Consider the following 23,550-nt stretch of genomic DNA (forward strand, 5'->3'; position numbering starts at 1 on the left):
CATTCACCCCTCAGTGCTGAGTCTCTTGAAAATCATTTAACATCATTTGCATTTTTGTGGCAATGTAGTCTATCTACTGAGTAAATAAATATATGAACATTTCACCTCCAGTCCTGCCACTGATTGGATAAAATGTTAAAGTCCATCACAGACTGAAAAGCTCCTCCAGGACAGTCATGAGCACAAGCAAAGTCTCATTCCGAAAGAAGAGGGGTTTAAATAATAACTGGACCAACCGAATTTTGCACATTGCCTTTATTTTGCAGAAAATACTTTCTGCTGATTGTCTTTGGCTAGTTTGTCAAAAGGAAAACATAAACAGTTGTAGGTTTAACAGTACACGAGATCAGCTACCTATGCTCAAAAGTAAACATTCTAGCAGGCAGGGCTGGACGCTGTTGTTTCAATGGCCATCTGCTGTCCCCCAAGAGGGGTTCAGTTCTGTCTCAGCTGGGCTCTGACTAGGACCCTGGCCACAGGGGTCCCAAGAGGGACCTGGAAGCTACTGGAAAGCAGCAGGGAGTAGACCTGGAAGCGCGCTTTTTATCTCCCCAGAGGATGACGGGAGAAGCTACAAGGCCTGATGCGCCGGACACGTCCCCGGGCTGGAAGAGAAACGCGGCTTCTGAATGCTACCCGGTCATCGTCACTGCGGATCCTGGCGAGAGCCCCCTGCCTCGCTTCCATGCCTGCATTCACCCGCAGCACAGATCGGACCCAGGACGCACAGCCACCACGGAGGACGGAGCCCGGCGGTGGCGGTGGGACCCCTGATACGTAACAGAACGTGAACCTTCTTCCTCTTTCCTTTGAAGGGCGGTCGGCAGGCCTGACCCCCTTCCTGCGCCCCACAAGGCTGCCACTCAGACTCTCGCAGCCCCGGCCTCTTTTCGGGCACGGGCTCCGGCTCACATGGACGGGGGCGACACGGCCGTCCACGAGGCCAGGAGGCGGGCCTGGGCCGAGGCGTCGTACTGGCTGTCGGCAACGTCTGTGGCCGTGGCGGCCCCCTCGTACAGCGGGGACCCTGACGAGGAGGACGCCGAGGCCGGGTGGGCGAGGGGGGCAGAGTGGGCGGAGGAGCCTCGAAAGAACTGGGCTCCCAGCCCGCTGGGCACGCCCGCCGCCTGGGCGCCCGGGGCGACGCTGCCGCTGCTGCTGCTCACGGACCACAGGCTGGGGTACTGGCTGAAATGAAAAGGTGGGGAGACAGGCAGGTCAGAGACCTGGGGAGGCGCTCCAGGAGCCGGAAAGAGACCCCCGCCAACCCCACCCCAGACGGCGGGGGTATAAACGACTCATTTCCTCTGTGTGATTAAATCACACTCGGACATGGAGAGAGGTCACGTCTCCTGTGCCCACAAGAAACAAAATCATTGGGAGCTGCCTAAAAAGGCCTCGACCTGCACTGTTAGCTTCTGCTCCAAAGACTCCAGCTTTGTGCTCGAGCTGAGAATCCAAATTCTCAGATGCACTGAGTCCAATGTTTCAGAGGATGTGCGTAAGCACCTGTGTTAACTAGTAATTCCTGGCTTTCTCTGCTGGCCCTGGTTAAGAATCCACGTGCCAGTGCAGGGGACAGGGGTTTAACCTCTGGTCTGGGAAGATCCCACGTGCCCCGGAGCAATCAGCCCACGAGCCACAACCACTGAGCCTGTGCTCTCGAGAGCCCGTGAGCCGCGGCTACCGAAGCCCACACACACTAGAGCCCGCGCTCGGCCACAAAATCAGGCACTGCAATGAGAAGCCGGGGCATCGCGATGGAGAGTCGCCCCCACTCGCCACAACTAGAGAAAGTCCATGTAGCGACAAAGACCCACCACGGCCCAAAAAATTAGGAAATAAACAAATCTTAGGGAAAAAAAAAAAAACCACAACAAGCTAGCCATTCCCATGAGGGAGACAAACACGGATGGTCAGGGCATCCCCTGGTGATCCCTGCGGGCACCGCGTGTCAGCAGGTGTCAGCGTGACGCCCGGGAGAAGGAAGATCCCCAGCACTCAGACCCAGAAGCAAACCCCTGTTAGCCCACTTCTTCAGGAGAGCCTTGGCCCGAGCCCACCTTCCAGGTTCTGCTTCCCAGTCCCTGCAGGAAGCAACTGGAAACGGACGTTAGCCCTCCCCTGTCTGAGAACACAGGCCTGACCAACCCTACACCAGGCGAAGTTTTGCTTCTGAAAAATGTCCCTCTCCTCTAGCAGAATCAATCCTTCCATAAATGAACAAGGAGGCCTCAGGCTGCGGTGGGCTATGCGGTGGACCAGGCCCTGTCCTGCCCTTCAGATGCACTTGGACTTGCAAACAGGCCTGATGGAGCGAGGCAGGGGACGCTACCCGTTTTACAGATGAAAAGAAACAGGCTCTGAGATGCACTGAAGTCTTCAGGGGGGACCCCGTTGTAACCTGCAGGTCATCCGACTCACAGAAGTCTTCTAGGTGACCTCGGAGCCCTGGAAAGGCTTCCTGGTTATGTATTGGTTGCTCTGTTTTTAAGAGCAGACATTAGATTCCAACTTTAAAGGAATTGCTTCCTAAACATAAAGAATTAAGATCTTAGGCAAATTCTGATGTTCTATACAGTACACGGGGTTGCAGAGTCGGACACAACTGAGCGAGCATCCACACAGGAACGGCACTGCTTCTGAGGTCAAGGTGCCTTGTCTGCTGTGAGCCAACTTGTTCAATCATTAAATACCGTTGACTCATCTCCTCCTTAGAAAACATGGACTGGGCTCTAGCTTTGTCATTTTAGTTTTTATTATAATAATCCTATGAAGAAATGTAACACGTGGACCGACTGGCTTGACTTTTTGAAGCCAACCTCCCTTTATATAATTTTCAAGCTAATAATAAAAGTCATCATTCTTTTCAAGTTACCTAGCATATATGTGAAGAAACACTGATTCTATATCCACAGAAATCCAACAAATGTATTTCTTTAATTTGACAGCACCTGTCAAAAGAGGTTCTGGAAACTTGTCTTCAAGATTCACCTACTGACCCCACAATCCTGTTCACCTACAATCCTGTAAAGATGGGTTGCAGCTGGGGTTACTTGGTGGCCTTTTCTTGAAGAAGCGCGGTTCAGGAGGCTTGTCCATCACATGAACCAGTCAACAGCAGAGCCAGGAGAGGGTCCCTGCTCCCTTCCTTGACAGCCGGCTCCACCGACCCTGAAGGCACCACTGAATTCCCAGAGGACAGGCTGAAGCAGGAACTCACAGCAGTCCTGTAACCCGGGGTCCCGGACATAGCTGGCTAGTGGTCAAGTTATCAATAAAAACCCGTCACCCGTAAGTGAAGAGCAGAATACAGGCTAATGGATGGGATGGGATGACATCACAGGCACTCATGTTCCCAGGACACTTTGCATCACTCCCCAGACAGACGTTACCTGGAGCCCGCAGGAGGACCGGCGTTTGGACCCATGGGCAGCATGCTGGTGTGGGCAGGCATTCCAAGGCTGGACCAGTTGTCATGGGGCTGGAGCATGGACAGACACGCGGATGAACTGTCGGAATAGGCTACAGAAGTAAGAAAAGTCTCATTACTGATGGGGGCTTCCAAGGGTTACAAAACACCCTGAAATGCTACCAACAGCTGGAGCTACCCAACACTGAGATCACCACCCGCTTAACTGGTCATCAAAGGCCCATGCTCATTGTCCAATGTACATACTGGAATACATTCCAGCACCAGGCTTTTTTTATCATTAGATTAATAGCTATCCTGTAGAAATGGACTCCGACAGTCACATGATTAAGAACTAATTATACTGAAAAATCAATGCAATTTTTACCTGTCTTTTCTGCAAAGGATTATCACTTAAGAATTAAAAGGGCTTTGAAAAGCATTTACTCAAGGCAAAATTTAAAATATGATCATCTAGCCTCTAGCTGGACTGCTATTTCCTTCCCAAATAAGCGTCTTTCATTTCAAATCAGCTTTAATTGCTTAATTGTTTTATGGCGTTCATTTGCTTTTCTCCTCCTTTCAGAGCCAGACAAAATGAAGTCTGGGCATCCATGGTGTTAGAGGGAATTAGGTCCTGGGATCTTCATGGTCTGGCCCAGTGTTCATACCAGTAAAGCCTGCACCAGGGTCCCCTAGGGGCGTGTGAAAACACAAAGAGCTGGACCACCAGAGCTTCTGATTCTGTGGGTCTGGGGAGTTTTCAGATGATGCTGGAGCCATTGACCCTGGCCTCATACTTGGAGAAACACACTTGCGTCTCATCAAGCTAGTAATCCTCGTGCCTGGCTGGCCCGGCATCACCACCTTACAGGGTTCACAAAATATGCAAACCTGAGCCCAGGGTCCCAAAGTAAAGGAGCTGAAGCGGTATCAGTCACACTCAGCCCTGAAGCCCCTGGCCTGGAGGTCTCTGGGGTCCAGCCAGCAGCGACGTGGACACGAAAGAAGGTCTCTCTTGAGCCAGTCAAGAGCCTGGCCCCTGGACGCTCACCGACTGCCTCTCCCTTCCCGGAGGTCTTCCCGGCACCCCCAGCCCCGCCGCCTCCCGCTGGGGACTCACTTGGAGAGCTGTTCCGATGCGCGTACGGGCTGGGATAGGGGCCTGGCCGGTGGCTCCTCAGGGCCGGGTACCTTTCGCAGCCGTGCGTGGAGGGGAGCGAGAGGGGGCCTCCGAACTGCGGGTGGGGGGTGGCGGGTGGACACAGGGTGCTGGTTCCGGGGATCAGCCAGCCCCCTGCTGTGAGAGAAGCACGCTGCGGACCCCGCTTTGCCTCCCTTCCGTCACCGAACGGGCAGGACGGGGCTTCCCTGCGGTCCAGGGCTCAGGACTCCGAGCTCTCACGGCGGAGACCCTGGGGTGTTCAGGCCCTGGTTGGGGAACTCAAGTCCCAGGAGCCCCGTGGCCAGAAACAGAGCTAAAGGACAGCGGGGCAGAGGCCAGGGAGTGGTGGGCCTCCTCCTCAGGGCCCGTGGACGCCGAGGGCCTGGCCTAGGCTTCAGGGGTCGTGGGTGTCACCCATGCGGCCAGAGAAGGGCCAGGGTGTCCAGACCCGCAGGGAACCCGAGAACCTGGGAGACGCACCCCAACCTTGGCCAGCCCTGCGGCTTCCTCAGAAAATTCCCCCCTCCCAGAATCCTCCCAGACTATCCCCAGGGATGTTCTGTCCCTCCAGGCAGGCCAGTTGTCGACGCCAAACTACTGAGTGTGAATAAAGGTAAAAACAGACAAAATCCAGACTCAGGACACACAGGGAGAGCCCTGCGCTTAGCCCCTCTCCCCTTTCCCCTCCCCGCTGCAGACCACGCCGTCACGCGGAGGAGCCTCGTCCTGCCCGGAGGGGCACCCACCTTCTCCTCGCTGTTCTTGCGTTCGGCTCACCCTTTCCCACCGTTCATCAGAGAATCTTTCCAACACTGCCCAGCCCTCCTTTAAAGTTCCCGTTTCTTCTCCATTCCCTTTATTTTCCTTTTTTTTTTTTTTTACATTCAGAAAAGCAACCACTAGGACAACTACTCAGGCTCCAATTCCCAAACTCTAACTGCAGACAGCATTCCAACGAGAGGAGGGTCCAGACGTGGCCACAAAGCGCGGGCCCATTGCTGGCCAGAGCAGCGGTTCATACACTGCTCTGTGACGTGGCAGCCGTGAGCCTCTTAGGGGAGCTGTTTGTTAAAGCAGTCCATGAAGGACAAAGAAGGAGGGAGGGAGGGAGAAAAGGGAGAAAAGAAAGACAGAGAAAGAGAGAAAAGAAAGAAAGGGAAATGGTGGTTGCGGAAAGCCGCTGCTCTGGTTCCGCCCGAACCTAGACGTGAGCAGCCAGCAAAAACGTTTCTCTCCCAAGGGTTGCCAGTTTCTCATCTCTGAGTCCCCACCTGCCTGGACGGGTAGACACAGCCTTTTCCCCTGATAGACTCTGCTGTAGACCCGCATCACCCCGCTGACCACTCCACTAACTCCCAAAGGAGGCTGGACTGAAAGCAGACTTGCCCATCCTGCGAGCCGCTGTCTCCAGCACGACCTGTGGGCCATTCCCAACCCCGAAGCAAGCCGGGGGAGAGCTACACGTGATCAGAAGCACCGTCCCAGAGATGGTCCTTCCATTCTCAGCCATTAACAAAAAGACAGACCATCTCAGAGTGCATGAGAGCCAAGTTCTCCCCCTGCCCAACACAGCAGAGTCTGAACACCCGTCAGGGTCTCAGCGATCCATCCTAGCCGTGGCTGGAGCCACCTCGTGTGTGCTCAGCGCCTCGGTCGTGTCCATGGACTATGTGACCGCATGGACTCTGTGACCCGTGGACTCTAGCCCACCAGGCTTCTCTGTTCATGGGATTCCCCAGGCAAGAACACTGGAGTGGATTGCCATTTCCTCCTCCAGGGGATCTTCCCGACCCAAGGATGGAAACCGTCTCCTTCGTCTCCTGCACTGCAGGCAGAGTCTTTACCATCATGCCACCTAGGAAGCCCCTGGAGTGGCCTCAAAGCAAAAGAACCCAGGCTCCTCTGTCAGGAATCCTGTGGGCTTGGGGATGGGGCAGCAGGGTTGGCATCTGCAAGCCCAGGATGGAGTGGAGGCTGAGAGCCAGCAGTTCGATGACCAGTAGGAACAGCGTCAACATGCAAGGCCACCGCCTTGCACAGCTAAGAGCAGTGTGCTGACCAAGGGCACCTGGAAATTCTGTCTGCCCCATCCCCAGCCCCCGGCCCCAGGCAGGCTGGTCCCTGAGACAAGGTACATCTGGGCCGAGTGCAACAAACCGTACATTGGTTGTACCCAGACTGCTGGCTGTCTCCTGTTTCTTCCATCATATCTTTGTGATCGCTTCTGTCAAAAAAAGTGTATTGAAAGGTCAAGGAGAGCGTTCCGGAAACAGTATTTGCAGCAATAGCTCACCATTCTGCACACTTCTTCGCCCCAGGCGTACCGTTAGAATTCTCTCACCTTTCTTTTGCATCGAGGAAAGCTTTTGCAAATGGATTGTATTTAATTTTAAGAGCTGTGATCTGAAAAACAAGAAGGTGCATTTACTAGTATACAGCTCATTAGTCAAAGGACTTAATTAGGCACCCAAGAAATCAGGCACCACCAATATCCCCTTTAAATATTCAAATATAATCAGACTTCATTCCAGGTATACTTTCCTATTTGAATCTGAAGTAGCCGAGTAATTATAATATTTCATAAAGAACAGCACATTTATGTAAAGTTTTTAAATGCTGATTTCCTAAGTGGAATTCACAATAAATTTAACCTACTGCTCATAAGGGCTTCCCGTGTGGCTCAGCTGGTAAAGAATCTGACCGCCATGTGGGAGACCTGGGTTTGATCCCTGGGTTGGGAAGATTCCCCTGGAGAAGGGAAAGGCCACCCCCTCCAGTATTCGGGCCTGGACCATGTAGTCCATGGGGTCCCAAAGAGTCAGACACGACTGAGTGACTTTCCCGTCACTTCTTCACTGCTGACAATATTCTGTGTGCATCAGTCAAGCAAACACGGCTCAAAACATAACCCAGATCCACTTACAGAGAGTGACTTCCAGTTCTGGCTGGCGGTCAACACTCACAGCCTGACCAGCTAATCACCTACTGTCTGTCCTTTGGGGTCAGGCATAGACATGGATTCATAGGCACTAAACTGTATGCTGTATCTAGTGGACCCTTCACACAGCACAGACTTGGAGGGGTGCTCCTGACCTTTCAGGAAGGTTTTCAGAGTAAGGAGACACCTCTCTCTCTCTCTCTCTCTCTAGTCTTGTTCTCAAGAAATCTTACAGTCCTGAACCTGAATGCTTTATTTATCTTTTCATTTTGCGCATTTAGTGGATGCTTCTAGATTTAGACACTTTTAGGGGAAACTAAAGGAGAAAGTGCTTGAATGAGTACTTATTTTAAAACTTTTCTCCTTCTGTCCCGTTTGGTATTTACCATTACCGGAAATTATTTGAAAAGGCATTAATTATCTGTCTAAACTTCAGACTCTAATGGACACTCATCACACACGAGACCGCTGAGTGCCCGCGCCCCTCACCTCCTCGTTTTGGTAAGCGGTCACCGCGATGAACTGGGTCTCCGGGAAGCAGTGGCTGGTGATCATACGCTGTGGACCCCCAACTCTCACGATGTGGATTCGAGGCTCATACTTATGTAAGGAGTTCAACATGATCTGGGAGAGACATGAACACAGGAACTGCGATCCTCAAAGTCCCACCGTTAAAGACAACAAAACTTCCATTTGTCCTGACGTAAACGCAGAAACTGCTGCAGCTCACAGGAAAATGTCTTTACTGCTGACGCTGGGGGCTTCCCTGGTGATTCGGGGCATAAAGAATCGCCTGCAATGCAGGAGATGCAGGAGACACACGAGGGATACCTGGGTTGGGAAGACCCCCTGGAAGAGGAAATGGCAACCCACTCCTGTATCCCTGCCTGGGAAATCCCATGGACAGAGGAGCCTGGCGGGCTACAGACCATGAGGTCACAGAGTTGGACACGACTGAGCAACTGAGCAAGTTGAAGGTGGTAGGTTGCCCGTCAGGTGCCGCTCCCACGACTAGGTCTGGAAAGGAATGAGAGACGCTGCTCACGATCAGAGGCAATGCCTGCCCTTCAGGATGTGCTTGACCTGGTAGAACAAAGTTCTACAGCTTCCAGGGCAGCTGTAGACAGCGTGGAATGCCTGAGCACCGCTGCTGCTTTTGGGAACACCGGGTCTCCCAGTAACACTCCCCAAGGAAAGACTATCTGTAGAAAAGGACAGCTTTGCAAGTCTGCTCAGACTCCACGCAGTAAGTACACAGGCACATTCAGCTCTGAAATGAGCGCTTACCCTCAGCACGGGTATTTTCTCTACCCCAGGGAAGTTGAAGGCTAGGACGCAGAAGTTCCCCAAAGCTTGAGGCCCGCCTGCCTGTTCAACTCGGAGGCTTCGCGCCTTCTCCCGGCTCACTCTCCAGCCCGGGTGTTACTGTCGTCAGCTTACTATAAACAGCACTGAGGGCTTAATTGAGGAAGGCAGACTTCACCTCCAGGCCAGCAGTGCCCTTCCAGCTCTCTGCCACAAGAAGGTGCAGAGTCACAGGCCCCTCCTAGAGCCGCCCCCCGCCCCCCACCCATCACACCTACCTGGCCCCCTCCATTGAGCTTGTTGGTGAGCTTGACTTTGCTGAAGGAGACGGGCGCCTTCATCCAGTGCGCCCCGAAGTTGGGCGAGTCGGGGTGGATGTAGACGCAGCTGGGCGCCTGCGGCTCCGGCTTGCCCCCCGGCACCCACTCCCCGTTCACGTACTTCCAGCGGTGGTTGTCGGCCGCCACGAAGTCCAGCAGGAAGGAGTACATGGCGTTGGGGTCCAGGCCGGACACGTTCACCTTCAGCACCGGGAACATCCTCCTGAAAAGGAAGGGGCGCGGCTGGAGGACCCCGGATGGGATGGTGAGGCCGAAGCCAGGGGCTGCTGTCCTTTGGGGCCGAAAGCTCCCCCTGGGAACTTAAAAGGGGACACGCACGTCCTCCTGCCCAGGACTCTCCCAGATCTGCAGGGGCCCACCCCACCATCCCTCATCCCTCTGCCTCTGGAGGCAGGTGGGGCAGGGCCCGGCCGAGGCTGCAGCACACCGGTCAGGCCCGCTGGGCAAAAGCCAGCAGGCCCCGTCCTCCGGGTCCCCGGGGAGTCCCCCCTCCCCAGGGCTGTTCGTTGCTCAGCCGTGTCCGACTCTGCGAGACCATGGACTGTAGCCCACCAGGTTCCTCTGTCCACGGAATTCTCCAGGCAAGGATACTGGAGTGGGTTGCCATTTCCTTCTCCAGGGAATCTTCCCGACCCGGGAATGGGAACCAGGGGTTCTCCGGCATAGCAGGCGGCTTCTTTACTATCTGAGCCCCCAGGGAAGCCATCCGGTCCTCCCCAGGAAAGTGACAATTCTGCGAAGAAGGCCCAGAGGGAGAGGGAGAGGCCACACGAGTCTATTCCCAGCCCGAGCGGAAATGAGCGGAAAGATTAGGCGAGGGTGTTGCCGGGCGGGGAGCCGGCGCGCCCACCTGCCGTTCTTGGTGACGATCATCTCGTTGGTGAGCTCCTTGAAGCGCAGCCACAGCTCGCTCTCCTCCAGGCCCACGCGCAGCTCGCGCTCCGTGGGGTCGCCCTTCTCGCTGCCCGCCTGCAACTCGCTCTCCACGGCGCTCAGCAGATGGTCCACGCGGTACTGCAGGCTCTTCCCCGGGCTGTCGGTGCCCGGGGAGGTCATCCTCCCGCCGATCCGCGCTCCGACGCCCCCCCAAGTCCCGACTGGCTACGCGAGCGCCACCTTCGCCGCCGCAGACGGCCGCTCTTCCAAGAAGACCCAAGAAGTGCCCAGACCCGCGACGGCACAGACCCAGAGCCGACCAGCGTGGAGGGCGACGATCTGGAGAGGAGGGGGCGGGGGAGAGGGGTGGGGGCGGGAGGTTATTCCACTTGAACTCCCGCAAGGAGGGACTAGAGTAGGTCTCCTGGGAAGGAAAATCCCCCCTCGGCATAAATAGAGCCTGCCGCATGGCGCAGGGGGGCGCGGCGGATTGGGCCGCGAGCCCTTTGAAGCGCCGGGACCGCCGCCGATTGGCCGCGCGCGGCCATATCAGACCCCGCCGGGCGGGCCGCGGAGGCGGGGGGCCATCAATGGGCTCCCGCGCCGGCTTTTTGTGAATCCGGAGCCGGACCTTGCGAGCCACGGCCCAGCCCCTACACCTCCGCCCTCCCCCAAATGTTTGCACCTCTATCAAAGCGGCTGGGCGGGCCCCCGAAGGCCGGGAGGAGGTGGGGGACGCGCTGGGGACCGACGGGCCGGCCCGCGAGCTCGCCCCGGCCCGCACCTTGCCGAGGGGCTGCTCGGCGGCCCGCGAGGCTCCCCCACTCCCGCGCACGCACGGTCCCCGCCTCTCTCTCCAAGAGCATCCCGGACCCCGCAGGTATGCCAGTCCCGCCGCGGCTCCCGCGTGCGCCGGAGCCCGCGACCACCGCGCGCAGCCCGGCCTAAGGTCGCGCCCAGGGCCTGGCCCGAGTCGGGCTGGTCTCCGCGCTTCTCCAAAGATTCAGCTGCCACCGAGCCCGGTCCGGTCCTGTTCCTCGGCCCGCGGCGCTTCAGGTGATCCCGCCAACACCCTCGACCACGGACCAGCCCACCGGGCGCCCCCTGTTCTCCGCAGCCCTCAAGGGTCTGGAAAGAGAAATCGCGCGCTCCGAGCCTCTGCCCACAGTCCCCCTCGCGCCCGGAGAGGGAAATAGACTGAAATCAATAAAACACCCCCTCCCCCGCCCGCCTTCTGGATGTTTTCTCGCTTCCCCCCTATATAAGTAGGACTTTGATGGCGAGGTCTGTGCGTGCACTGGGTGTAGCCCGAGAGTTCGCACGACTTCTGTGGGTTTTGGTCTTTGCTTTCGCGGAAGGTGGGAGCGGGAGGGGGGACGGGCCAGGGTTTCCCAGCGAGCTGGCTTCGGGGCGCATCTCCTTGCGCGGCCGCGCCTGAGCGCCTGGCGGGGTGGGGTGGCGGGGCCCGGGTGGTTTATTACCTTCCGCGAGGACCGGGAGGAGAGCGCAGGAAAGGTGACAATGGGCAGGAAATAGTTCAATGGGGCCTCTTCAGACAATAACATTCCTCCTAAAGCGGGAACCCAGCAAAGAAGGAAGCAGACGCTCCTCGTGGGGACGCGGACTGCACGCGTCGGACTCACTCGCCCGCGGCTCGAAAGAAGCCAACGTGGCCGCAGCCCCTGTCCCCCGCGTCTGCTCCGCGCGCACCCCACCTTCAGGCTTTCTGGAAGGAGCCACGCGTCGGCGGGGCCCCCCATTCAGAACAACCCCGCGCCTTGCCAAGGGGCCTCTGCGGGAAGGCCGTGGGATCTAAACCCCGCGCAAACCCTTCCTCGCCCGGCGCGGGGCCAGACTCGCTCCGCCGTGGAGAACCGCGGGGGCCACCGCCGGAAGGACCCCGGCCGACCCGCGCGCCTCCAGCTCAAGCCAGGAGCCGGGCAGCCCCGCGCGCCCCGACTCCGTCGCGTTTCTGTTTCTTTGTTGTCTAGGAAAAAGGAAGTGCCCAGGGGCTGCCCGAGGGGGACAGTTTCCTTCTGGAAGGAGACACTTAAATGACCTCGTGTGCTCGCGGCCCCGGACCCTGCTGAGTCACCTTCATCGGGCTTCTCGGGCCACGGGCTTTGGGGGGGTTTGCGTGTGTTTTTGGAGAAATTAAGAAGGTTATCTCTGCTGCCTGGGACGGCTGAAACCTGAGCACTTAGAACACGGGGGTGGGTGTGAGGTGGTGCGGGGAAGAAGCGTGAATACCAGGCAGTCAGGGGGGCTCTCCAAAACCTCCGCTGCAAAGCGAAGCTTAGGTCGCTCCCTGACCCCCAAGGCGGGGGGCTCTCTTGGCGCTGACGCTTGGGGGTCGATTTTCCCAAAGTCTGGAAGCGCTGGTGAGGACCCCCGGGTTTCCCGGGTCCCTCCCGCCAACTGCAGTTCGGCCGTACAAACGGGACGTGGCCGAATAAGAGGGAGAGCCCGGCAGGGGGAACGTTAGCGCTCTAACGTGCGCGGGGACGTTTCCTCCCTCCAGCAGGCACGGCCGGTTTTCGGGATCCCCGCCCAAGGCTCCGCGCGCGGCTGGCCGAGAGGCTGGGGCGCAGTGCTGCGCTTAACTGCGGAGGTCCTCCCGCCGGTCAGCGCCTAGGTTTTTCCCTTGGGTTTTTGGGCGGGGGTTTCTGGATCTTCGTTCCTTGGTTCTCAGGACAAGCGTCTCCGCTCTCTGGGTCCCTTCAACGAAGGCTGCCGTGCATGACAGTTTACAGCCAAAAACTTCCTCCGGGCCAGCTATAAAGAGTTCCGAGTTAATAACAAGGTGCTTCCTTGGGGGGAGGGGGGCCAAGGCTCCCCGGGCGCGTCTTTCCCAAGGTCTTTCTCTTCTTTCCAGAAAAATAAGTAAAAGCCTTACTGCTGGGCCTCAGAATGCAACTGGACGTCACCCTCACAAACAAATAACTTAGGAAGCATTTTGCAAGAAATCACACATACACACACTCCCCTCAGTTCCCAGAGAGGCAGGTTTCCCCCAGACCAACCCCCTCTCAAGCCACAAAACCATTTGTCTTGTGGAAGCGGGTATCAATGGTGCCCTAATAGGCCGGAGGATGGTCAGATGGAGCAGGGACTGCCCTGGTGGGACCCCCAGCATGCCCTCCAGCTTCCTTCTTCAGAGAGAAAATAACTTTACTTTGATTATATAACATGTGCTCATTGCAGAATGTGCTGAACACATCTATGTATGTACCTGTCTGCATATACATCACATGTGCGCTCCTGTGTGTCTGTTTATGCGAAGACGCAAACCTCAACTACTAACCGCTGTGCCTATGTGTTTTCTTCACCTTTTTTTTGTTCTTCTGCTGAGCTCTTCTTCCATTCTCCTTATGTCTGGTTACCTCTGTTACATCTGGTTAAGCAGACATTACAATAGCATCTGCATCCTAAATTTCAGGCCGCATATTAGAGGCACTTGATAGTATATCTTTTCTGTCACCAATAGTGTATGTCTATCCCACTGAAAGAAGCCTGATGAATTTTCTTATGGCTTTTAAAGTCATACCATACAATTCTTTAGACTCCTCCACATGGAAAGTTTTCCAAGCCCATTGGGTTGTTCAGGGACATCTCTGGTTTGTGGGAAAGAGCCAAGACTTGTTTTTCAGTCTTTTCTCAGCACAGAGTCTCGGCCCTGGACCTGGCTGACCCAGCCCTGCAGCCCCAGGAACAGGCTGTGGGGCTACCGTTTTTGAGCTTGGGAAGTCTCTCCCAGAAACTGCACAGGAGGGTGTGGCCTTTGCCGGCGAGGAGCAGCCTTATTAGCCCGAGGAAGTGCTTCAGGACCAAACCCATCCTGGCTGTACACGCAGAGCTTGCCGTGGGTGACAGTGCGTGGTTTCCTGATGGGAGTTCACACGCTAAAAACAAACAGGCCTGGTGAGGCTGACGCTCGGGCGGTGAGCCTGCTCTGTGCAAATCCAGCCCCTCCGGACTCGGCCGAGGTGGCTGCCCCGTGGCCCCTTCCACGGCGGGTCGCCTGTCCTGGGCTCTTGAGTCTTCGCTCCTTGGAGTTCGCAGCTGTCTGAAGGAAGAATCTCTGTTTCCTGGTTTTGCTCAGAAGGCTGGGAGTCTCTCAGCTCTGCCCTGCGTGTGGCCCCCACTTCAGTCCTGTTGCTACCTTGAGGCGTATCTGTGCTTCCACGTCATATTTCTTGCCTGTCCCCAGTTTCTCCGCCGTTTCATCCCTTAGGTCTTTCTGCGTGAGCCGTGCAGCCTGAGATGTTTCCCCACTCCCCTCTGACAGTTTGCTTTTCTCTGTCACGTTTGGTTTTTATCGCCTCCAGGGCAGGTTTTCTGACAACCCTGGATTCCCTCCTCCCGGCAGCAACTTTTCCTAGAGGCCCTGGTTTTTGTGTCTGACGGGAAAGGAAGCCAATCCGTTTTCTGATTTTCCCTCTGCTTCCTCTCACTGATTATTTCCAGCGGCTGTTTCACCTCTGGGTTCCAGGACTCACCCTGTTGCTCCCAGCCCTGAACACCTCGCTCCCTGCTACTTTCTCCCGCCCCCATTCTCTCTGAGGACCCCTCCTGGCCGCCCTGCAGGGTCTGTTTACTCACTCAAACCAGCACTTGACTCCCACTGGGGACCCAAGGGGTCCCTGTGGAGTGACTGGGTTGGCAAAATCGGAAAGCAGCCCACAGGGGCATCTAGGGAGATGCTGGAGCTCCAACCCCCCACCCCGCCCGACCTGCCAGGGAGCATTTTAACAGCAGTGTAGACGAAACTAACCCTTAACTTTCACCGCAATGGGAGCCACAGAATCCACAGTGGCCTTTCTTCAGCCATTAACCATGGACCCAAATCGCCTGTTGTCGGGAAGACAGTAAAGGATGGACCCCCTGTGGGCGTTGTGTTTAAAAGGAGACCTAAGAATGAAAAGAAAAGAACTCTCAAAAGATGGGATCAGGGAGAAGAGGTAGGATTTTAGGCTTAAAAGTGCTAAAGAAGTCATGCCCGGGGACTCTACCCCGTCATCTATTCCGTGACTGTATATAGTACTCCTCACACCATGCTCCTTATATTCCTTAGCTTGGAGGATCCTGTTTTGGCACAAATTATATCTGAAGTCCCAAACCAATTCTCTTCCAGCAAAGAATGCTGGAAATAAATGCAGGTAGATGTAACCGGTTGTTGCTGTTACTGCTGAGTCACTAAGTCGTGTCCGACTCTTTGTCACCCCGAGGACTGCAGCGCGCGGGGCTTCCCCTTCATGGATCGCAGCCTTAATATGGCAAAGGGCCTGCGTACCTCAATGAAGCTATGAGCCATGCCTCGCAGGGCCCCCCAGATGGGTCATAGTGGAGAATTCTGACAACACGTGGCCCAGTGGAGGAGGGCATGGCAGCCCACTCCAGTGTTCTTGCCTGGAGAATCCCATGGAAGAGCAGCCTGGCGGGCAACAGTCCATGGGGCAGCAAGAGTCAGACACGACTGAGTGACTAAACAACAACATGTGTAAAATAGATAACTAATACAAAAGTTTAAAAATTAACATTAAAAAAACTGAGGACAACTAAGAGCATGGACTTTTAATGACCGTGGAGGCTCCAAGGACACAGTCACCTACTCAGTAAGAACCAGTGGGACAGGAAGACAGGAGGGCTGAGTCGACAGAGTTCACGGTGAGGCAGGTGTGGGAGGTGGTTTGGGAAGAGGAGACGGGAGGTCAGAGATGAGCCCACAGGCATGGGGCTGGGGCACTGGGTGGGTTTCTGGGATCTTCAGGGACTAATAGCAGGAACTCTAGAAAGGTCTGCATCGTATCCTCTCGTAGACACTCTGGGGCACCTTCAGAGGCTTCCGGTAGAAATTCCCATAAATCCTGTAGACAGAGATGAGCACAAGGGAGAAGACTAAAGAGTGGTCCAAGTGTTGGGATATCTGAGGAGGGCTCAGCTGGGCTGGGAGAGGAGGGAGCCAGGGCTGCCCTGAGCAGATACCTGCGGAAGGACTGGCCTGGCGGTGGGAGCAGGAAGCTGGAGGGACGCCCTGGGGAGCGCCCGGGGGAGCGCTGGGGGCGGCCTTAAGATGCATCCTCCTTCCATATCAAGTACCAGACTGACAGTAAAAGCGAGACGGGACAAAGGGGAGGGTTAGCACGTCTGTGAGAAAGGAGCCCCGGTCAGTGGTTCCCACCGCGGGGACTTGGCCAGCTGAAAAGAAGCCTCAGAGGAGAAAAACCCATTTGGAAATTAGAATTAGCACATTCTGCCACCTAAACCCACACAGCTTCCAGAGTCCCAGCCGTCCCAGCCCAGAACCCAAGGAAGAGGAAGTAGCATTCACCTTGGTCTATTATATGCAAGGAGTCCTGCATATGCTATCACCAGGCGTCAGCTCTGCAAGGCCCTGAAACTCCTCTTTTATATTCAGGTAACTAAGGCTCCTGATGGCTCCTCAGGGGCTTCTCTGATGTCTCACAGGTAAAGAACCCACCTGCCAATGCAGGGGACACAAGACACCAGGTAGGGAAGAGCCCCTGGAGAAAGAAGTGGCAGCCCACTCCAGCACTCTTGCCTGGGAAATCCCACGGACATAGGAGCCTGGCGGGCTACAGTCCAGGGGGTCACGAAAGAGTTGGGCATGACTGAGTCACTAAACCACAACTAGGACTCCAGAGAGAGGGGAAAATGGGGACCAGCTGGACTTCTTTCTGATTTGTCTTACTTTAAAACTCATCTCGTTTTCACTAACTTAAACTAGGTTAAATATATACAGCAAGTGGAAACAGGTATTTTTCTCTTTCCCACCCACCACACTCATAAAAGTACTTATAAATGGAATCTGGTGTGTGTGTGTGTGTTTTCGGAGGGGAAACTGGCTGGTTTATATACTTTCAAAATCTGAAAAATGTTTCATTATGCAAAGGATAACAATGTAATAGGAGCTGGACAACCACTCCCTTGTACAATTTACAATCCAACAGAGATGCTAGTGATTCGAGAGAAAAGCAAAAGCCAAATAATGCTTTGGCCTGAATACATCATCCCTGTGTTTCTGAAGCAACCTGAAGGAGTCTTTTGGGCCTAGAAAAGAGAACAACAGTCTCAAAGGCCCCTTGCTGAATCATCTAACTTCGGAGAAAACAAAGCATAACTTTAGTTCCATCCTGATGCTCCAGGCCAGCTGCATCTATCTGGGACTTATCACCCCCTGTCCGGAAACCTACCACCCCCTACACCCGCCCAGAAGACTTATCACCCCCTGCCCAACTACAAGTGTCATCTCAACAAAAGAATACTCAAAATATCCCACTTGATTGACGTTTCCCTTATCGCTTCCACAAACCTCCCTATAAGTATGAAGCCTCCCTGATCCCTCTCGGCGCTCAGCCTGGTCGTTAGGCCGACTGTCGCCTCTCCTTGCCTGAATAAAGGTAACCTGCTTCTGTTGAGGTCGTCTTTCCTTTTCTGCCTCGCCCGAACTGTACCTTACACAACCTATGCAGGTCAGTATAGTTATCCCCTTCCTTTTAAAAATCTTCATAATAAAATGTGGATCAGAGAGGTAAGAAGTCTCCCAAGGTCACACAGTTCGTTCGTGTGGAACTCCAAGTTACGCTAGGGAACTAGTGTCATTCCGGAACAGAAGTAGGAAGGCTCAAATTGTGTTCCTTGGTCTTTGTTTAATTCATTTCTGTCAACTTGTATAACTTTCAAAAAACATCAGAAACCTCAGAGGCTGGCTTTAAAAAAAAACAACTGTTATTGTAGCTACCTCCTTGGTTTTTAAAAACAAAACAAAAAAATCTATTGTAGCTACCTCCTTGGTTTAAAAAAAAAAATCTGCTATTGTAGCTACTCCTTTGGGTGCTAGAGGGGTTGGTGAGATTAAAGGTGTGAAACGGTGTGGGAACTTGGACAGTTATCTGCTGAGGTCTGAATACAGGTTATAAATCTTGTGACGCCATGTGTGAGAGTGTTCATGTGTGAGCTATAAGACTAGAAAGGGAATTTCTGGGTAACCTCCACCTTCGGTATTTATAGTATTTGCTGAATTGTTCTCCAGAAGAGGTTGTAGCAGGTTTACATGCCCCCTGTGGTGCCTTAGCCTCCTCTCTCTTTGCATCCCAGCCAGCGCCTGATACTGTCAGATTTTACAATTTTTCCAATCTGAATGGAATAAAAAAGAATGTCCTGGTTTTAGATGGTGTTTCCTGGAGCACTGATGATTTTGATTCTTTTTCTTTTCTTTTAATTGAAGTACAGTTGATCCACAACATTGCATTAGTTTCCACTTTACAGGAAAGATTCCGTTTATTGTATTTATATAACTTTTTCATGTCTTTCACACTGTGGCTTATTACAGGACGTTGAACATAGTTCCCTGTGTTACCCAGGAGGACCTTCTGTTTATTTTCCTTGTAGTAGTGTGTATCTGTTAATCTCCAACTTCTAATTTACCCTTCTCCACACCCCTTTCCCCTGTGGTAACCATAAGTTCGTCTTCTATGAGTCTCTTTTTGTTTTGTAAATAAGTTCAGCTGTATCATATTTTAGATAGCATATGAGAAATATATGGAATTTGTCCATTGAATCTTTTTTAAAAATTCAATTACAGGCATTTTAATGCTGATACTAAGCATTTGTTGATTTTATCTTCCCTCTTCATGACTAGTCTTTCATGTCCTTGATGATGTCTTTTTGCCAAAACAGAAATTCTCAATTTCAATAAGGTCAAAGGTCTCACATTTTTCCTTTCCACTTTATGCTTTTTGTGTCTTAGTTTAAGAGAGCCGTCTCCCGAGATAGTCACTCGGATTTTTAAAGTTGTATAGCTCTGCCTTTTTACATTTACGACTTTAAACCGTGCAGAATTGACTTCTGCACATAAGATGAGAAAGAGGTCCACTTTCAGAGTGGAAAACCGATTGTCAAGCACTGTTCATTAACTCTTCCATTATTTCACTAAAAATCAGCAATAAATCTGCCATCAGCAGTCTTCATTCTGCACCTGAGTTTGGGCTCCGAGCCTGGGCTCTCTATTCTAATTCACCGGCGGATGGTTTTATCTGTGCTCGTGCCAGTGAAGCACTATTTTAATTGTTCTAAGGCTTTAAATCAGGGCCTGACAGTAGGACAAGCCCTATGCCTTACTATTTTCTGTTTCCGGTAGGTCTTGTCTGTTACAGCTGGTTGTTATTCTATATAAACATAAGCTTGTCATGTTCCATGAAAAATTATTGAAACTGCTTTAAAACTAAAGATCAGACTGGGGAGAACTGACATCTTGGAAATGTACAGTATTTCTCTCCATGAGGATGACATCCCTCTTCCATCAGCTCAGTTCAGTTGCTTAGTCATGTACAACTCTTTGGAGTCCCATGAACTGCAGCACGCCAGGCTTCCCTGTCCATCACCAACTCCTGGAGCCTATTCAAACTCATGTCCATTGAGTCAGTGATGCCATCCAACAATCTCATCCTCTTTCGTCCCCTTCTCCTCCTGCCTTCAGTCTTTCCCAACATCAGGGTCTTTTCTAATGAGCTCACTCTTCCCATTAGGTGTCCAGAGTATCACAGTGTCAGCTTCAGGATCAGTCCTTCCAATGAATATTCAAGATTGATCTCCTTTAGGATGGACTGGTTGGATCTCCTTGCAGTCCAAGGGACTCTCAAGAGTCTTCTCCAACACCACAGTTCAAAAGCATCAATTCTTCAGTGCTCAGCTTTCTTTATGGTCCAACTCTCACATCCATACATGACTACTGGAAAAACCATAGCCTTGACCAGATGGACTTTTGTCAGCAAAGTAATGTCTCTGCTTTTTAATATGCTGTTTAGGTCTGTCTTAGCTTTTCACGTCTTTTGATTTCATGGCTGCAGTCACCAACTGCAGTGATTTTGGAGCCCCCCAAATTAAAGTCTCTCACAATTTCCACTGTTTCCCCATCTATTTGCCATGAAGTGATGGGACTGGATGCCATGATCTTGGTTTTCTGAATATTGAGTGTTAAGCCAACTTTTTCACTCTCCTCTTTCACTTTCATCAAGGGGCTCTTTAGTTCCTCTTCGCTTTCTGCCATAAAGGTGGTGTCATCTGTGTATCTGAGGTTGTTGATGTTTCTCCCGGCAATCTTGATTCCAACTTGTGCTTCATCCAGCCTGGCATTTCGCATGATATACTCTGCTTATAAGTTAAATAAGCAAGGTGACAATATACAGCCTTGACATAATCCTTTCCCAATTTGGAACCAGTTTGTCGTTCCATGTCCAGTTGTAACGGTTGCTTTTTGACCTGCATACAGATTTCTCAGGAGGCAGGTAAGGTGGTCTGGTATTCCCATCACTTAAAGAACTTTCCAAAGTTTGTTGTGATCCACACAGTCAAAGGCTTTTGTGTAGTCAATAAAGCAGAAGTAGATGTTTTTCTGGAATTCTCTTGCTTTTTTGATGATCCAATGGATGTTGGCAATTTGATCTCTTGTTCCTCTGCCTTTTCTAAATCCAGCTTGAACATCTGGAAGTTCACGGTTCATGTACTGTTGAAGCCTGGCTTGGGGAATTTTAGGCATTACTTTGCTAGCGTGTGAGAGGAGTGCAATTGTGTGGTAGTTTGAACATTCTTTGGCATTTCCTTTCTTTGGGATTGGAATGAAACTGGCCTTTTCCAGTCCTGTGGCCACTGCTGAGTTTTCCACATTCGCTGGCATATTGAGTGAAGCACTGTAACAGCATACTGACAAACTGAAAAAAAATAAAATTAAACTGACAGAGTGGTGCAGGAAAGACATCTCACAGGCTACACAACACATGCAGAAAGGTCTAAGGGACGAAACAGTGGAGAAACACAGTTTCATTTCTGAAATTGAGCAAAATTACAAAACATTATTGAGAGATATTTAAAAAGACCTATATAAAAGGGTCAATACTGAAATCAGATTGATTATATTCTTGCAGCCAAACATGGAGAAACTCTATACAGTCAGCAAAAACAAGACAGGGAGCTGACTGTGGCTCAGATCATAAACTCCTTATTGCCAGATTCAGACTTAAATTGAAGAAAATAGGGGAAAATCACTAGACCACTCAGGTATGATCTAAATCAAATCCCTTATGATTATACAGTGGAAGTGACAAGTAGATTCAAGAGATTAGATCTGGTAGACTGAGTGAGTGCCTGAAGAACTATGGGCGGAAATTCGTGACGTTGTACAAGAGGCAGGGATCAAGACCATCCCCAAGAAAAAGAAATGCAAAAAGGCAAAATGGCTGTCTGAAGAGGCCTTACAAATAGCTGCGAAAAGAAGAGAAGCAAAGGGCAAAGGAGAAAAGGAAAGGTATACCCGTTTGAATGCAGAATTCCAAAGAATAGCAAGGAGAGATAAGAAAGCCTTCCTCAGTGACCAATGCAAAGAAATAGAGGAAAACAATAGAATGGAAAATCTAGAGATCTCTTCAAGAAGATTAGAGATACCAAGGGACCATTTCATGCAAAGATGGGCACAATAAAGGACAGAAATGGTATGGACCTAACAGAAGCACAAGACATTAAAAAGAGGTGGCAAGAATACACAGAAGAACTGTACAAAAAAGATCATCACGACCCAGATAACCATGATGGGGTGACTGAGCAACTGAACAACAATAATATTTTGTTTTGTTCTTTAGTTGCTAAGTCGTGTCCGACTCTTTGCGACCCCATAGACTGTAACCCGCCAGGCTCCTCTGTCCATGAGATTCTCCAGGCAAGGATACTGGAGTGGGTTGTCATTTCCTTCTCCAAAGGATCTTCCTGACCCAGGGATCAAACCCACATCTCCTGCATTCCAGGTGCATTCTTGACCACTGAGCCACCAGGGAAGCCCTTAATAATATTTGTAAGCACTTTTATCTCGTTACAAGATGTCATATAATGACTCATTATGAAACAAGCATTAGTAATCCCCAGCCCATTCTCAGCAACCATAGGTTCCCTTCCTAATCACAAGCCCTTACCTCCCCTTTAAACATTTTCCAGAAAATTATAATAATTATTCTCTTGTTTTTCTGTGCTGGAATTTTTCTATTAAAAAAAGATATTCTATATCTTTTATGAACCTTATGGTTTTTACTTCTTTATTCCTCTTTATACTGGTCAAACTTCCAATGCAAGCTTGAATAGAAAAAGGAAAAAATAGGCTTCCTTCTATCATTCCAAAATTCAAAAGGAAAGGTTTCAGTATTTCCCATTAAGTACATTGTATATTTACAAATATTTTTAAAACTATAATAACCAATTAAGAAGTTTCCCTCTTATTTATACTTTGGTGTCATTTTCACTATGAACAGAAATTACTGAAATAAACAATAGTTACTAGGCTCACTTTATTAATGTTTTGTTTAAAATTTTTGCAGCTGTATTCTTTAGTGAAATTAACCATTTTTTTTTTTCCTTCTAAGTTATGCAGGCACCACAGAAAGAGGTGGAGGACTTGCCTTCTTTTTCCATTTTCTGAAAGAGTTTACTTATAAAAGATCACATTATTTGCCCTTAAATAGTTGGATGAAATTCACCCATGAAATCATATGGGCCTACAGTTTTTTTTGTGGGAAGGTTTTTAAATTATGGATTCAATTTATTTAGTAATTATAGGACTACTTGGATTTTCTATTTCTCCTTACTAAAGTAACTTGTCCACTGTTGCTATTGAGATGTCATCTGCATTTCTGTTATTTCTTTGTGAGTGATCTGTCTTTTCTCTCTGGCTTCTTTAAAGAATTTCACTTTACATTTGGTGTTTTTGGTTTTTTTTTAAAATCTATTGCTCTTGTAGTTCTTTGAAATTGTTAAATCTGAGGATTGGTGTCTTTTATCAATTCTGAAATTGAAAAAAAATGTTCAGACATTGCTTCTTCCTCATCTTGATGATTTCTGCTAGAAATGTGATGGAAGCTGTTGGACTCTCTTACCCTGGCCTGCATGTCCGTAGCCTCTCTGTTGCGTATCCTACCCTTTGCTTCTCTGCGCTCGATCATGGGTCATTCCTGGTGATCCGTGTTCTGTGCTCAGTCGCTCAGTATGTCCAGCTCTTTGCAGCCCTGTGGACCGCCAGGCTCCTCTGTCCATGGGATTCTCCAGGCAAGAATACTGGAGTGGGTTGTCATGCCCTCCTCCAAGGGGTCTTCCCAACCCAGGGATCGAACCCAGGTCTCCCACATTGCAGGCGGATTCTTTACCAGCTGAGCTACCAGGGAAGCCCTCTGTTGATCTATATAGTTCACTAATTCTATCTTCACATTTGCATAATATACTCTCTAATCCACTTGTTATTTTTACTTATTATATTTTCCACTCTAAAAATTTCTTTTTCAAACAAGTTTCATTCATTTTCATAGTGTCATACTTTATACTCATGATTTAAAATTTGTTTGTAAAATTTTATTTAACTATATCAATCACATTCATTGTATTTTCCACACATAATAATTTCCATTATCTTGATTTTTTTGTGAATCTACTTCAGCTGATTCTTATTTCTACTGATTCT

At 51.1% G+C, this 23,550-nt stretch overlaps 1 protein-coding gene across 1 annotated transcript; it reads right to left on the reverse strand.

Annotated features, from left to right (window-relative positions):
* Positions 1 to 308: 308 nt before the first annotated feature.
* Positions 309 to 11,588, reverse strand: TBXT (T-box transcription factor T). The gene is made up of 9 exons (XM_043457254.1): positions 11,519 to 11,588; positions 10,012 to 10,376; positions 9,099 to 9,363; positions 8,005 to 8,139; positions 6,919 to 6,980; positions 6,740 to 6,801; positions 4,536 to 4,712; positions 3,396 to 3,525; positions 309 to 1,188 (listed from the first exon to the last, which is right to left on the reverse strand). Exons 2-9 carry the CDS (start codon positions 10,215 to 10,217, stop codon positions 909 to 911), a joined length of 1,317 nt encoding a protein of 438 aa, XP_043313189.1. The 5' UTR covers positions 10,218 to 10,376; positions 11,519 to 11,588; the 3' UTR covers positions 309 to 908.
* Positions 11,589 to 23,550: the final 11,962 nt, after the last annotated feature.

Source organism: Cervus canadensis, chromosome 33 (genome assembly GCF_019320065.1).
Source record: "Cervus canadensis isolate Bull #8, Minnesota chromosome 33, ASM1932006v1, whole genome shotgun sequence".
Classification (NCBI taxonomy): domain Eukaryota; kingdom Metazoa; phylum Chordata; class Mammalia; order Artiodactyla; family Cervidae; genus Cervus; species Cervus canadensis.

Bases quoted from the DNA above. Each gene is read 5' to 3' on its own strand.
- TBXT (XM_043457254.1), bottom strand. From the start codon at position 10,217: ATGACCTCCCCGGGCACCGACAGCCCGGGGAAGAGCCTGCAGTACCGC. The intron at 6,981-8,004 runs GTGAGGGGCGCG...CTTGTTTTTCAG, and splicing joins CCGCTTACCAAAACGAGGAG to ATCACAGCTCTTAAAATTAA. The intron at 6,802-6,918 runs GTGAGAGAATTC...TTTTTTTGACAG, and splicing joins TTCCTCGATGCAAAAGAAAG to AAGCGATCACAAAGATATGA.